The sequence below is a fragment of the Gymnoscopelus braueri genome, assembly GCF_963280865.1.
Source record: "Gymnoscopelus braueri genome assembly, chromosome: 7".
NCBI lineage: Eukaryota > Metazoa > Chordata > Actinopteri > Myctophiformes > Myctophidae > Gymnoscopelus > Gymnoscopelus braueri.
In genome coordinates this window covers 22,592,249-22,607,248 of record NC_137608.1, presented here as the reverse complement: position 1 = coordinate 22,607,248, position 15,000 = coordinate 22,592,249, and the positions used below count along the sequence as shown (strand labels likewise).

General features: G+C 42.5%; 1 protein-coding gene across 1 annotated transcript in view; it reads right to left on the bottom strand.

The window, feature by feature from the left end:
* The window catches only part of spef2 (sperm flagellar 2), a gene marked incomplete at both ends in the record, with an annotated part of 124,411 nt that overhangs the window by 100,731 nt on the left and 8,680 nt on the right, over positions 1 to 15,000 (bottom strand). Inside the window, 13 exons of the mRNA XM_080433531.1 lie at positions 4,240 to 4,384; positions 5,315 to 5,377; positions 5,833 to 5,917; positions 6,006 to 6,074; positions 6,681 to 6,832; positions 6,921 to 7,058; positions 8,363 to 8,501; positions 8,717 to 8,844; positions 9,376 to 9,416; positions 10,212 to 10,375; positions 10,757 to 10,979; positions 11,541 to 11,797; positions 12,858 to 12,961. Of these exons, the coding sequence (XP_080289657.1) occupies positions 4,240 to 4,384; positions 5,315 to 5,377; positions 5,833 to 5,917; positions 6,006 to 6,074; positions 6,681 to 6,832; positions 6,921 to 7,058; positions 8,363 to 8,501; positions 8,717 to 8,844; positions 9,376 to 9,416; positions 10,212 to 10,375; positions 10,757 to 10,979; positions 11,541 to 11,797; positions 12,858 to 12,961 (1,708 nt within the window). The remainder of the gene's footprint in view (positions 1 to 4,239; positions 4,385 to 5,314; positions 5,378 to 5,832; positions 5,918 to 6,005; positions 6,075 to 6,680; positions 6,833 to 6,920; positions 7,059 to 8,362; positions 8,502 to 8,716; positions 8,845 to 9,375; positions 9,417 to 10,211; positions 10,376 to 10,756; positions 10,980 to 11,540; positions 11,798 to 12,857; positions 12,962 to 15,000) is intronic.

Here is a 15,000-nt window from a genome sequence, read left to right as displayed (position 1 = left end):
CCCATCTGGGGTGATTGATAGCAGAGTGGCGCAGCGGAAGCGTGCTGGGCCCATAACCCAGAGGTCGATGGATCGAAACCATCCTCTGCTAACACAGTTTTAAACTAGAAAAGTGTGCTCCTCAGAGAACAGATCTCTGCCAGGCTGTCTACCTAGTGATGTGTCAGTCCTGAGGAGCAGCACACGAGGAAGCTGTGGGGGAAACTCATTGCATTTGTGGTGCCCCCAATGGGCAGAAGTGAAAGCACTTTCGGACATGAGCTCTATAGAGACCCCTGAACATGGTCCTTTGGTGAATACTTTTTCTCCCTTAATAGTGACTCCCTATAGACCGTATGCAGCCTTATTACTGACTCCCAATTGCCTTATGCAGCCTTAATACTACCTTATTGCTGACTCCATGCTGCTTCATGCAGCCATATTACTGCCTTATTACTGACTCCATAATGCCTTATGCAGCCTTTTTACTGCCTTATTACTGACCCCCTATACTGCCTTAAGCAGCCTTATTACTGACTCCCTACTGCCTTATGCAGCCTTATTACTCCCTTATTACACCTGTTGCAGCCCCGGTGGCCCAATGGATAAGGCACTGGCCTCCTAAGCCAGGGATTGTGGGTTCGAGTCCCACCTGGGGTGATTGATAGCAGAGTGGCGCAGCGGAAGCGTGCTGGGCCCATAACCCAGAGGTCGATGGATCGAAACCATCCTCTGCTAACACAGTTTTAAACTAGAAAAGTACGCTCCTCACTCCTCGCCCAGGCCGGGCTGTCCACCCAGTGATGTGTCAGTCGTGGGGTGCAGCCATCAAGACTAGAGGAAGCTGTGGCGGAAACTGTTTGCATTTGTGGTGCCTCCAATGGGCTGACTTGAAAGTAGTTTTGGACGTGCGCTCTATAGAGACCCTTGAACATGGTCCTTTGGTTAGTTTATTCTGCTCCCTTAATACTGACTCCCTACAAGACCTTATGCAGCCTTATTACTGACTCCCTACTGGCTTATGCAGTCTCAATACTAACTTATTGCTGACCAGGGATGCATTGGTCTTGGGACGCGGTAACCGCCGTACAACCCCTTTTTTGAGCAGGAGCACGCACATGCATTGATTTAAAACAACCCTTAATTCACACCTCAACAAAGTTTACAAAGGCTCCCGACTGCCGGGTGTCACACCAGCATAAATTAACATAGGAATGAGCCTAGGTAGATATCAATTGTCCATCGTTTGACCTGTAGTGTAGGTGTTAAGCGACGTGCGCGTGACGTCATTAAAATAGAGTCCCACCACTAACAAAATCACCAACACAACACTGTTGCTGACTCCATACTGCTTCATGCAGCCATATTACTGTGTTATTATTACTGCCTCCATACTGCCTTATGCAGCCTTATTACTGACTTCCTACTGCCTTACTTAGATACTTTCCACCACCGCCTCTTTCTCTCTCTCTCTTTCACTGACACCTCTGCTTTAGTGGTTTGTCCACTTATGACTGAATGATCTCATTGTAGGAATGAACAAATGAGCAGTAAAATACAGGCTGTGGTGACCCCTTTCGGAGCCCCGGTGGCCTAATGGATAAGGCACTGGCCTCCTAAGCCAGGGATTATAGGTTCGAGTCCCATCTGGGGTGATTGATAGCAGAGTGGCGCAGCGGAAGGGTGCTGGGCCCATAACCCAGAGGTCGATGGATCGAAACCATCCTCTGCTAACACAGTTTTAAACTAGAAAAGTGTGCTCCTCAGAGAACAGATCTCTGCCAGGCTGTCTAGTCTACCTAGTGATGCCGTAGCAGACGGGGGGGACTCGTCCCAGCGGCCTCGCGTGGGCCGCGAACCGGTATTTGGGCCACGAGGCCACGGGGAAAAAGAGGAGGAAAAAAAGCCTCAAATGAGGCCGGCACTAACCTAACCCTAATCCTAACCCTATAACCGAAATAAATAAACCAAAAACTGGGGGAAAAACGGACCCAATCCGCCCAGAACCGCTGAACGCGCGCGTGCATGAGGCACGTGGGCCGGTACAAATATGTCCCCCCCAACTGGGAATGGCCTCCGACGGCTCTGTGTGTCAGTCCTGAGGAGCAGCCATCAGCACACGAGGAAGCTGTGGGGGAAACTCATTGCATTTGTGGTGCCCCCAATGGGCAGAAGTGAAAGCACTTTCGGACATGCGCTCTATAGAGACCCCTGAACATGGTCCTTTGGTGAATACTTTTTCTCCCTTAATAGTGACTCCCTATAGACCGTATGCAGCCTTATTACTGACTCCCAATTGCCTTATGCAGCCTTAATACTACCTTATTGCCGACTCCATGCTGCTTCATGCAGCCATATTACTGCCTTATTACTGACTCCATAATGCCTTATGCAGCCTTTTTACTGCCTTATTACTGACTCCCTACTGCCTTATATAGCCTTATTGCCAGACCCAAGGGGTCGGCCTACATGAGGCTTTGACCCATTTCGTCCATACATGGGCATAAAAGTATGTCCATCTTGTCCCTTTTTTGACCATATATAGACACATTCTGGTTACACCTGTTGCAGCCCCGGTGGCCCAATGGATAAGGCACTGGCCTCCTAAGCCAGGGATTGTGGGTTCGAGTCCCATCTGGGGTGATTGATAGCAGAGTGGCGCAGCGGAAGCGTGCTGGGCCCATAACCCAGAGGTCAATGGATCGAAACCATCCTCTGCTAACACAGTTTTAAACTAGAAAAGTGTGCTCCTCAGAGAACAGATCTCTGCCAGGCCAGGCTGTCTAGTCTACCTAGTGATGTGTCAGTCCTGAGGAGCAGCCATCAATCAGCACACGAGGAACCTGTGGGGGAAACTCATTGCATTTGTGGTGCCCCCAATGGGCAGAAGTGAAAGCACTTTCGGACATGCGCTCTATAGAGACCCCTGAACATGGTCCTTTGGTGAATACTTTTTCTCCCTTAATAGTGACTCCCTATAGACCGTATGCAGCCTTATTACTGACTCCCAATTGCCTTATGCAGCCTTAATACTACCTTATTGCTGACTCCATGCTGCTTCATGCAGCCATATTACTGCCTTATTACTGACTCCATAATGCCTTATGCAGCCTTTTTACTGCCTTATTACTGACCCCCTATACTGCCTTAAGCAGCCTTATTACTGACTCCCTACTGCCTTATGCATCCTTATTACTCCCATATTACACCTGTTGCAGCCCCGGTGGCCCAATGGATAAAGCACTGGCCTCCTAAGCCAGGGATTGTGAGTTCGACTCCCACCTGGGGTGATTGATAGCAGAGTGGCGCAGCGGAAGTGTGCTGGGCCCATATCCCAGAGGTCGATGGATCAAAACCATCCTCTGCTAACACCGTTTTAAACTAGAAAAGTACGCCCATATTTTTAACGACGTGGATTGAATATTTTTCTCCCAGACAGACAGGTTCCTAGTTATATCCAGTTATATATTAGTATTTTTCTGCCTGTAAACCAAATGAATCATTGCCAACATGTGAGGTGTGAGTGGGATTGAAATGTTATTCGATATTTAAAATACCATTGTATAAATATGTTTGTATATGACTTACTTTTTTATCAAAACACACAGTAGTGTCGCAAGTGTCACAACAAGATGCGATTCCCTTGAGCCCACTCAATTATTGGAACTGATTATGGTAGCCTGTGCTGTCATAGACCCCGATAGGACTTATATCTCAGTGGAACCCCACTGAGCTACACTTTGTAAAAGTCCTCAGTCTTATTTAACTCAAAGCCATTACACTTCCCATCGGGGAGAGAGTTCAGCATCTCCTCTGCAAGCCTATTTTTCATGGTACATTGTAAAATACAAATCCTCAGTCTTAATTTAACTCTGAATGTGGCCCCTTATCCCAGAAGATAGAGGCCCAGACAATAGAAATCATATCAACAGTAAATCATTTAGCTGGGGCTTCCCTGGAACCACCTCACGGACAACTCATTTTGTGAAGCAATGGTTTAACTGCTGCTTGTAGGTATGGATATGTTATGTGTTAAAAGAAATTTGCGAAGACGTTTTATCTAAAATTGTGCTCAGCCAAAATCAAACTAGTGTACAGGTAAGTTACCAGTATAAATGTCTGTATTGTAAATTTCTCAATACTGTAAAATGCCTTGAGCTACATTCTGTGTATGAAAGGTGCAAAACAAATTAAGCTTGTTAATTAGTTATGTTATTATATTATTTTATACACCACATTGCTCTCTACAGAGGACGGCACCTTTCTTTTTTCCTGATGACCTCTTCTTGTTCTTGGCTGCAGACTCAGAGGTCCTTGGCACCTTCTTTTTCTTCTCCTCCAACCTCTCCTGCTGCATCTGGCCCTGGTTCTCCTCTCTCGCCTCCCACTCAGCCTCCACTGACACCTACATTACACGCACGCACGCACGCACGCACGCACATAGAGACACGCATGTAAGCAGTTTTCAGTAAACAGGACATTAAAAATCTAAAACTGTATATGGATGCTACATTACATCATTTTAACATGTTTAAAGGGCAAGACCACTTTAGTAGAGGTTTGGGTTGTGTAGTTAGTTACCTTGCCATGATGTAACTCCAAAGGTGGGCAAGAAATACAAAATAATTGCTCCATTGATTAGAAATTGATAATTCAAAATATGCTCCACATTGACTTACATTGTACGGTAAAACTGCTCTCAAAGTCACTCTTTTAGCACAAAAACGAACGCAAACAAAGTTGATTCAGACAATATAGAACATCACCAAACCCAGTACTGTTTTTTTTTTTAAATAAAATTTTCAACTTCCTGTTGATTTTGCCATTTTTAATAAGTAGAAAACCCGGACTGGATCGGCGGATCCGGATCCAGATCTTCAAATAGTAAAATCAACAGGAAGTTGACATTTTTATTAAAAAAACAAACAGTACTGGGTTTGGTGATGCTCTATATTGTCTGAATCAGCTATGTTTGGGTTCATTTATGTGCTAAAAGAGTGACTTTGAGAGCTGTTTTACCGTACAATGTAAGTCAATGAGGAGCATATTTTGAATTATCAATTTCTAATCAATGGAACAATTATTTTTGATTTCTTTCCCACCTTTGGAGTTACATTATGGCAAGGTAACTACACAACCCAAACCTCTACTAAAGTGGTCTTACCCTTTAACATTCAATTATAATAGATATATCAATCACACACACACACACACACACACACACACACACACACACACACACACACACACACACACACACACACACACACACACACACACACACACACACACACACACACACACACACACACACACACACACACACACATATTACCAAGTTAGTGATGGCTGTGAGCGCTGCCTGGTAGATGTTGGAGATCAGTTTCTCCTCAGGTGGCTGCAGGAGAAAAGTATGAAGGAACACGGTCAAATAAACATTAAGCATTTTCAACCTGGCATCCCTATGATAATAATAATAATTATTATTTAACAAAATAGCAAACATAGAAGATCTACAAGCCATAATATATGATTGTGATTATCTTTAGCAGTTCTAAAAATGTCACACATTTTCGAAACTTAGAAACTTAGAAAACAGCAGCTCTGATTTTTATCCAGTTATTCACTCGCAAATGACCAAAACAAAAAAGAATCCTGCCTATTTACTGAAAGATGACATATTGGAAAAACTGGGGCATTGTCATTTTATCAGAAGGAGCATTTTATTTGATACAAATCAATGACACAAATAAAATATATTTAAAAAAAGAATTGGGGGATAAAAGATAGAGAAGGAGAAACACCAGAGGGAGAAAGACAAGAAAACCCAAACCAACCCAAGTTGGAACTGACCATGTCAACGACCTCTGGCTGCTGCAAGCCTTTCTGCTTGGTGTTGACTTCAGGAGAAGGAGGACGTCTGGGGATGAGGGGAACGCTGGAGGAGACACATTAACAAAGATAAGACAGGCATTATCACCGGACTTGAATAAAAATGAAAATGATGAGTGACCATTGTCTCTTACACTTTAGTTTTCCTCTTGTTCTCCTCAACGTCTCTTTGATCAGAGGCACTGTTGGTAACTCGCTCTGTGCTGGAGGGAAGAGGTTCATTTGACAGATAAATAATCATCACCAGTGAAAACACAGCGTTGTTGATTACAATACATATAGTGCACAAATGCATCATCTCATCTCAGGAATATGTCACAGTACATCACAGGAATTATTAGCTCTAAAAACTTTGCCAATGTATTGCAATTACAATTTAGGCCTTTAGCAGACGCTCATACTGTATAGAGCGACTTACAAAGAGCAATTTACAATTTAGGCATTTAGTAGACACTCTTAATCCAGAGTGACTTACAGTAAGCAAGGTAAACAAGAGTTTGAGAAAAGCGAAACTTTCATTGTCCTCAACCGGATTTGGCTGTTGTAAATGTAATCCATTAAACAAACAAACAGTTTAATCCATGCCCTCTCTTGCTCTGGAAAAAAAAGGAGAAAAAAACACATTTGCCCTCCAACCCAGGTGCAGTCTCACATAGCCTACTACCTGAGTGAGGTGTGCCCCAAAACAATAAACAAACAGATACATTAACCAAATGAAGTACTACTACTACTAATAATAATAATCAAATAGTGAAATGGCTTCTACAATGTGAGACTACAGATAGGTTAACATCAGTGTGTTCCTTTACCTCTCTTCCTGTGGTGTCTCCTGAGTGTCTGTGATGTCCAGCAGGGGGAGGCAGCTGAATTCTGAGGGTACTTCAGTCAGCGCCTGTCTGTACATGGCCAGATAGTAGTCCCTGAGAATGCCCAGTGTGTCCTGGAAGCGGTCCACCTCCGTCTGTACACAAGAGTCCCAAGACATTATGAGATAGATGGATACATGTACTGTACCATGCAAATGACTGACATACAGACAGACAGACAACCTGCATGAGTGAGGAGTAGTGATTGATGAGAATGGCAGTGTGGTCGTCCAACCAGCCGTCTCCCCTGAGAGCATCCTTCTCCTGGTCTGTCTGCTCCCGACGCTTGTCACAGATGTCCCATAGGCGCTCAACCAGGTCCTACACACACACACACACACACACACACACACATTTTCTAGTATTCTCCTGCTACGTTGAGTTGTTTCCTCATCCAGAATGCCTGGCCCTATGTGGGCTTGCCCCGTGAGAGGTTTAATTTGAATGCAGTGGATGCTAATCATTTTTGTTAACTGAGCTAAATAAAAACTAATAAAAACTAGCAAACCTGCTCTAAAAACTAATTAAAACTAACTGAATTAGAAAAATATATATAAAAACTAAACTATAATGAAAAATCCAAAACTAGTATAATCTTGCCTGACAGCCATATCAACCTGTCATGTAGGGTTTAAGGACGGTGGGTCAACGCCCTCTTATATGTAATTTTATGAAGGGAGCATGTCGCCTTTGCCCAGTGTCTAATTTGCATTACAACCCAGATGAGATCCCAGTTACCATTTGAGCCTCTGGATCAAGTGGATATGAAAGTATTTATGACAGTCTGGCACTCTTTTTGGTGAAGCGTGTCAGTGACATTCATGCCCTCTCTGTCTACTCGGAGTGTACTCAGTTCTCCCGAGACAATTCTAAAGTAGTAATTAAGCCTAACCCAGCTTTTATCCCTAAGAACCACTCGATGGGGTGTGTTCTGTGGAATTGAGGCTTTTAACCCTCCACTCCACTCGCATTAGTTCCCCTACCAGCTAAGCTACTGGCACAAATCTATTAGCATTGGGTATTGACAAAGCCTGGAAATAACACAAAATCGGGTATAAAACTAGTATCATGATATGGTAAACAAATGCATGAATATGGTTCAGTATGAAATAAATAAATGTAATTCTATTCTATTCTTTATTCTTAAGCCCAGCCTGTTCAACTTCATTGTGTCTAGACTTTTGTGTTCTCTGCTGTTTGTATGTTTGCAAATAAAATTAAATAAATTGTGGTTATATTTTTCAGGCTTTTCTGCCCTTATTGATAGTACAGTGGAGAGAGAGAGAGTAGGGGAGTGACATGCAGCAAATGTTCCACCTGGTCCGGAAGTCGAACTGGGAACTCAATGTCAGGCATCAGACTCAGAGCTTACTGCACTGTATATGGTACTCCCCAATTGTAAGTGATTCTTTTTTTTTTAAAGATATTTTTTGGGGCTTTTATTTGGACAGGACAGTAGGCTGACAGGAAATGGGGAGAGAGAGATGGGGGGGAGACATACAGCAAAGGTCGTCGGGAACAGGAGTCGAACCCGCGACACGCTGTCATGCTGGATTACCAGCTTACAGTATGAGGTATGCGCCTGGACCGCTAGGCCAGCGGACGCCCCTGTAAGTGATTCTTACGTCTAGTCTCTGATGCAGCTCTGCCCTGGCGTCATGGTCGTCTCTCATGTCATCAGGGACACTGTTGTAGTCCTTCTGCCAGTGAGACACAAACTCCTGCTTCAGGTCAGGACGCCCAAGGTAATGTTTATATTCCTCTCTACGGAGACAATGTTTCACATAGAATCAATAATTTGAATGACACAACAATGTCCACTCAGGCCAAGTAGACTTACATGAATCCCTCCACTATTCCAAAGCCATTTATTTCCAGTTTTTTATCTAGTTAAAAGGCGTTCAGGAAGCAGAAAACTGTAGCTAGTGGACGCAATGGAATCAATGTCACGCTGTAGACATACTAGGCTATAACCCAACCTGATGTTGAACAGGTGGTGGATGATAAGGATGTGCTCGGAGCGCAGTTTGTGCATGACGGCCTTGATGTTGCTCACGTATGACTCACACACTGTGTCCCAGCAAGGACACAGGTACTCTGCCATCTCCTGAAGACAGGCGGGGAGGAGAAACAGGGGGAAGGAGGGAGGGGAGGAGAGAGGAGAAAAGATGAGGCAAGAAAAAGACGAGAGGTGGTGGTGAGGTGATGATGAAAGGAGAAAGGAGAAATTGTTAATTTAACTCTGAGAGTGTACAATTTGTATACTCTCAGAAGTACAAATGACACAACATATAGGTCCAATAGGGACAGCTTCTAATTCAGGCATAATTGTGACCAACAAACAGAGTAAAAAAGTCACAACACACACGCGCGCACGTGTGCACACACACACACACACACACACACACACACACACACACACACACACACACACACACACTCACACTCACACTCACACACACACACACACACACACACACACACACACACACACACACACACACACTAAATGGGTTAGAGGGCCTCCTGGTGGTCACTTGCTCGTAGCATGCCTAAACCACTCGATCTACTGTAGTTGGAAGGCTCCCGTACAGTAATCATCTCAAGCTCATGAACATAAAGTATAGTTTCAGTCTACCGGAGGCAGGGGCTCATCCACGTAGACCCAGTTAGCCGAGCCTGGGCGGGGAGGGCCACATTCAGGTGGGCTTCTGGGAGCTTCCTGAGAGTCAGAGCAGATAGATGTCCTCTTGGAACCTAGTTAACAAGAGGGGAGAAAGACTGATTACATGACATCTCTCTTGAAGAGTCTAAAATTGAAAGAGAGAGCGATGAATTTTAAACGTGCCAACATTTCTCTTATGGTAAAAGTAAAGTGTTTTGGAATTAAAATGATTATAGAACGATTATAATACATGATTATAACAATATACTGATAGAAATTCATATCTAGACAAAATAAATATAGTGATATACTGTATACCCAACTTTAATGTAGAATCATGTAGCGTAGTGTGATGCAGCACATGAGTGATAATGATCTCACCTCTGGGTGAATGTGTACTGGAATTTAAGCCAGACTTGATAATGAGGGCTGGATCCTGCAGGAGGCTGGAAGATGATTCTGTGAGCCCCACAAATGAAGCTGGATCTGAGAGAAGAGAACAGATCAGAACGGATCAGAACGGATCAGAACAGAACAGAACAGAACAGAACAGAACAGAACAGAACAGAACAGAACAGAACAGAACAGAACAGAACAGAACAGAACAGAACAGAAATGTCTGTATTGCAGAGCTCTGATAAGATACTTTCATTAAAAAATGTATCAAGAATTCTGCATCCTTAATAATTTTTAACAAGGCACTGCTGCAGACAGCAAGTTTTACAAACAAAAATATACTGTATGTATGTATGTAGGTACAGTATATGTGTCTGTCTGTCTATCTACATTATTCGTGTATGTATGTGTACCTATGATAAGTTTCTGTGTTTGTTTCATGGTCTCCTGCAGAACAGACTCCATCCTTCTGTAAAGCTCCACCTCATCCACGTCTGCCTCCAGACGGACCAGAACTCTCTGCTTTCTGCCGAACCACTTCTCCAGTTTGGACCAGGTGTCCTGGAATGAAGTGATCCTACGCAAACAAAAGGGAACCAGAGAACAGAAAAGGCCAGGCATGCCGGACGAGAAGAGAGAGAAGCCATTATGTTGTTTTGGTTGGTGATTGATTGCAAATAGTACCTTTGCCTCTAATTTCACCTATTGGTAGCCTATACACTATGCGCACCTGAGTAGTCCTGGAGCAGAAGGTCAGGTCGGATGTTAAGTCATCTTTATACTGTCTTTTATATTACATTGTTACCCTTTTTGTTAATATTGTTACTAATTCTATGTATTTACCGGTATCTATGTTTCATCTTTACTGTGGTGCTGGTATGACAACTGAATTTCCCTTAGGATTAAAGTCTATACTTATTACAACACTGAGGACCTTATCTCCCCCTCCATGAATTACCTGTGTTGTACTTGTCCTTTCTCCAGACCCTCATCACAGGGAGGGACATTGGAAGCAGCAATATCAGTGTGTGTACTGGCATCAGAAGCAGCCGTCGTAGTAACAGGACCAGAAGAGTCAGTCACAGGGGTGGTGGCAGTGACAGTCACAGCATTCCGGTTTGAGTCTGGAGGAGATCCTTCCACTGGGTCCTGCCCGCCACGTGGCACACTCTCCTCAACACCTTCACAGATATACAAAAGAATAAACTTCAGTCAATACAACTCTGCCACTGTTACTACGGCAGAAGAGTGCCAGAAGTAACAGTCATAAAAGACAACACTTTCATATCCACTTTCTTTTAGGTACTCTGAGGGAGCACATTATATGTCCCCTATCAATATGGGATTCGAATCCCCCCATAGTACATAAAAGATGATCCAAAACAATAGGTGGTAGCTTGGGTGGTGGAGGGTGGAGCAGCAGTAAACAGCAAGCAAGGAATGAGCAATTCAAACTTCAACCTTTAAATAAAGTTCTGTATTATGAAGTGAGTATGTGACTGGTTGAGAATAGAAGTATGGAGCTGAGACCGACTACTGGTCGGCCAGTAGTCCTGACTGAACGTGCTCTGCGCATGTACCATGCGCGACGCTCATAAATGTACACAAACACATACAAAAACACACATACACATTGGCATGCCCACATGCATAAAGAATATGGACTTTGTAAGCAAAGACAGAATTGATCATGTTTTGTGAGGGCACATTTTACTCTCTACTTGGCCTCTAAGATATTTTACCAGTGTGTTTGGCAGCACGGTGGAGGACACAGGTATCAGAAACCTCCAAAAGCAGAGCCAGGTCCAGCGCTGGGGATGGGGGTGGGGGCTCTTTATGTTCACCAGGTACGATGGCCAGGTTGGTCCTGCCTCTTCTCTTCTTTGCAGCTCCATCCTCAACGTCTGCCGACCCGCCCAGGGCACTCTCCAGCAGGCGGGCCTGGTTGATATCCACTGGGAACCCGTCCAAAATCCAGCCTGAATGAGATGGGACCTGCCTGATAGACAGAGAACAGATATTTTAGTCAGCCAAATGTAGCTTATCATTGAACACAGGGTTCAATTATATGGACAAATAAAATAGCAGGGAGACGATTATTTACCATGTTGTTGAAATGTTTAATTAAATTAATGAATCAATATTTGTTATTTATTAAGAATATTTCTGCTACTGTATCTCAAATACATTACACAGTAGTAATGTGCTGTAATATAAGAGTACAGTCTGCAATATTATACAAGGTTGTGTGACGCTACTGGGAAACAACAATAGCTGGGATCTGACAGGACCAGTCTGGTACAGAACCTTCTTAGTGGGGGAACTGAGAAACAATGCAGCAGAATACAAAAGCAAGGTAATTTGAGCAGGGACTGCAGCTATCATATTCTGCCATGACCAGGACCTGGGTAAGACATTTCATTCTGTACCTGTATGGAATGACAATAAATAAAACTCCTTGAACTCCTATATTCTATACAATAGTTAAACTGGGGTTTATGGAGAAGATAAACGTTGAAAGCCTTTACAAGTGGGGGTATAGCTCAGCGGTAGAGCATTTGAGTGCCGATCAAGAGGCACCTAGTTCAACTCTGGGTGCCCCTGAAATACAATGTGCTAATCCTGGTGTTTAGCTCTAGTCTGCATTGAATCCTACTCAATAATCAAAATTGACTTAGTAAAAATTACATATTTTGTAATAATTTGAGGACATTTAGTACCAGTGGGGGTATAGCTCTGTACTCCTAAAGCATCAAGAGGCCCCCTGTACAACTCTGTGTAACCCTTGACCAACAATTTAGTGATATTTAACTCAAGTCTGGAGTCTCTGTCTAAAGAGAGGAGATGCAGTCTAGCCTGTAATCTGTGTTCAGATAATATAATAGGCAATAGTAAAGAAATAGAGCACAATAGCTCATCTATTGAGTAATACTCACGATCATGCTGAATATATTATTGGGAAGGGAAAAAAATATTGTACTCTTTTATACCCTTACACAAGATGTAACAATAAAGAAACCTTGAACCTTGAATTATGTATGACAGGTTATGATGCTCACTTGATGGCTTCCACCATGACGTCCACTAGTATCTCATCAGGGATGGCTTTGCCGTCCCTCAGGACCTTGTCTATAGCTTCTCCACGCAAGGCCCGCAAAGACAGCTAGGAGGGACAGACCCATGGATTTTCAGGTTAGGTTGAGTTAGGTCAAATTAGGTCAGATTAGCCACTTGAATCCTTGCATCCCTATTCTAGGGAGAACATTCGCCGAAAACAACAGATCTAAGTTCACTACGTGTCGCAACATGATGCACTGTTTGCTTGTAGCTTGGCGCCTGGTTACATGCATTATTTTAATGTACGTTGGGTAAAGTCATACTGGATAACATTAGGTTAGGTTATTTAAGGTAGACTATGTTAGGTTGAGTTGGGTTACATTAGGCTACATTTAGTTATATTAGGTTATGTTAGATTACATTATGTTAGGTTACATTATGTTAGGTTAACAAGCATGAACAATAACACAATACTAGGCCAGAACACAATATAAGTGAAAAATGTACACAGATAACAACAACAACAACAAGAACAAAATAAATACAAATGCAAGACATTCAGTCAAATAAGGCATGTCATTGGTTCCAGGTTTCAGCAACATCCAGTCATAAACATATCATTTCTAAATAACCTCTGTAACTGTGACTTATTTAACTATTTGATTTGAAGTATTATGCTAAATTAAGTTAAAGTATGTTTGATGAATATTAGTATACTAATACTAATACTAATGTATATTAGTTTAGTGAAAATAGTGAATATTTCCGATAAACAGAAAGATTGAACTAACCTTTCTCTTTTTAGTTTCCTCCTGATTGTCTAGACCGGAAAAATAGATAAATGTCAACATCGCTCATTTGTTCTACATAGAATAGAATAGAATAGAATAGAATAGAATAGAATAGAATAGAATAGAATCACTGCGTGTGTAATTCTTGTCTGATTGTAGTGATGTGGAAGATTACTTTTGGTCTGTTTCCTCCTCAGCCTGCTGTTCTATGTACTTACTTGAGTGCAGGTCACTACTGTCTGGAACCTGTAGATATTGTAAATAAATAAAAAAGGGGGGGGAAAGAGAACATAAGTGAGCATAAAGTGGACTGCGCATGACTTAAAAATGTGATACTTTATGTCACACTGATTGATTGATTTTATTTGGTCACATTGCAAAAGAGCACAATAGCACTTCCTGACAGACAGTCAGTCAGTCAATAGCATCACCGAGGATAACATCACAATAAACTTTCAAAAACAATAACGCAAATCCTCCGTCTTTGGTGCAGAGTCAAACTGCGAAAGCAGAAAAATCATAAAGCAAAAGGAACGGCTCGCAAATCACTGTCAATGCTCCATAAACTTGCAAACAAACCAGCAGCAGCAAAACAAACTGCTGTTTATTAAAGTTTATGGAGCATTGAAAGCGAGTTGCGAGCCCTTCCTTTTGCTTTAAAAACACAATAACGCCAGAGGGTTTATTTCCAAAGTACTAATTTATCCATCCAAAGAGTAAAAAAACACAGACGTTATCAAATGTAACTCAATGGGACTGATTTGTTTATTTTTGGAACACAGTTCTTATATGACGCAATCTAAGATTTCCCAATGGGATTTTCGATAGAGAAAATACTAACGTGACCCAGGGGAGTGACATCAGGACTTCGGCACTCTATAAACATTTGTATAAGGCACTGATTCTCAGCAAAATGAGGAACAGTTTAAACACAGAAGCCCAGCTATTTGAAAATATGCGATCTATAAGCTCACATCTTGTCACGATGCGACGTGGTGTCTGCTTGTAGATCTGCTATTTTCTAAAATGTTGACAAATCTTTAAAAATCTTCTCTCATGGGGTTCCCACTCCCTGGCAAAAAAATCTTTTTAAATGGGGTCCACGGCCAAAATGTAAATTTAGTGGTCAATTTAGGGGTCCATGACAAGAAAATGTTTGAGACACATGTATACTGTCTGGCCTTCATCAGTGGAATGGCATAATTAAATTAAGTAAACTAAGTTTTTCTTTGTGCAACCTGGACAAGACAATACCGTAAATTTCGGACGATAAGCCGCGACTTTTTTCCAATTTTTCGACCCTGCGGCTTATATAACGGTGCGGCTTATCTATGGATTTTTACAGCTAACGGCC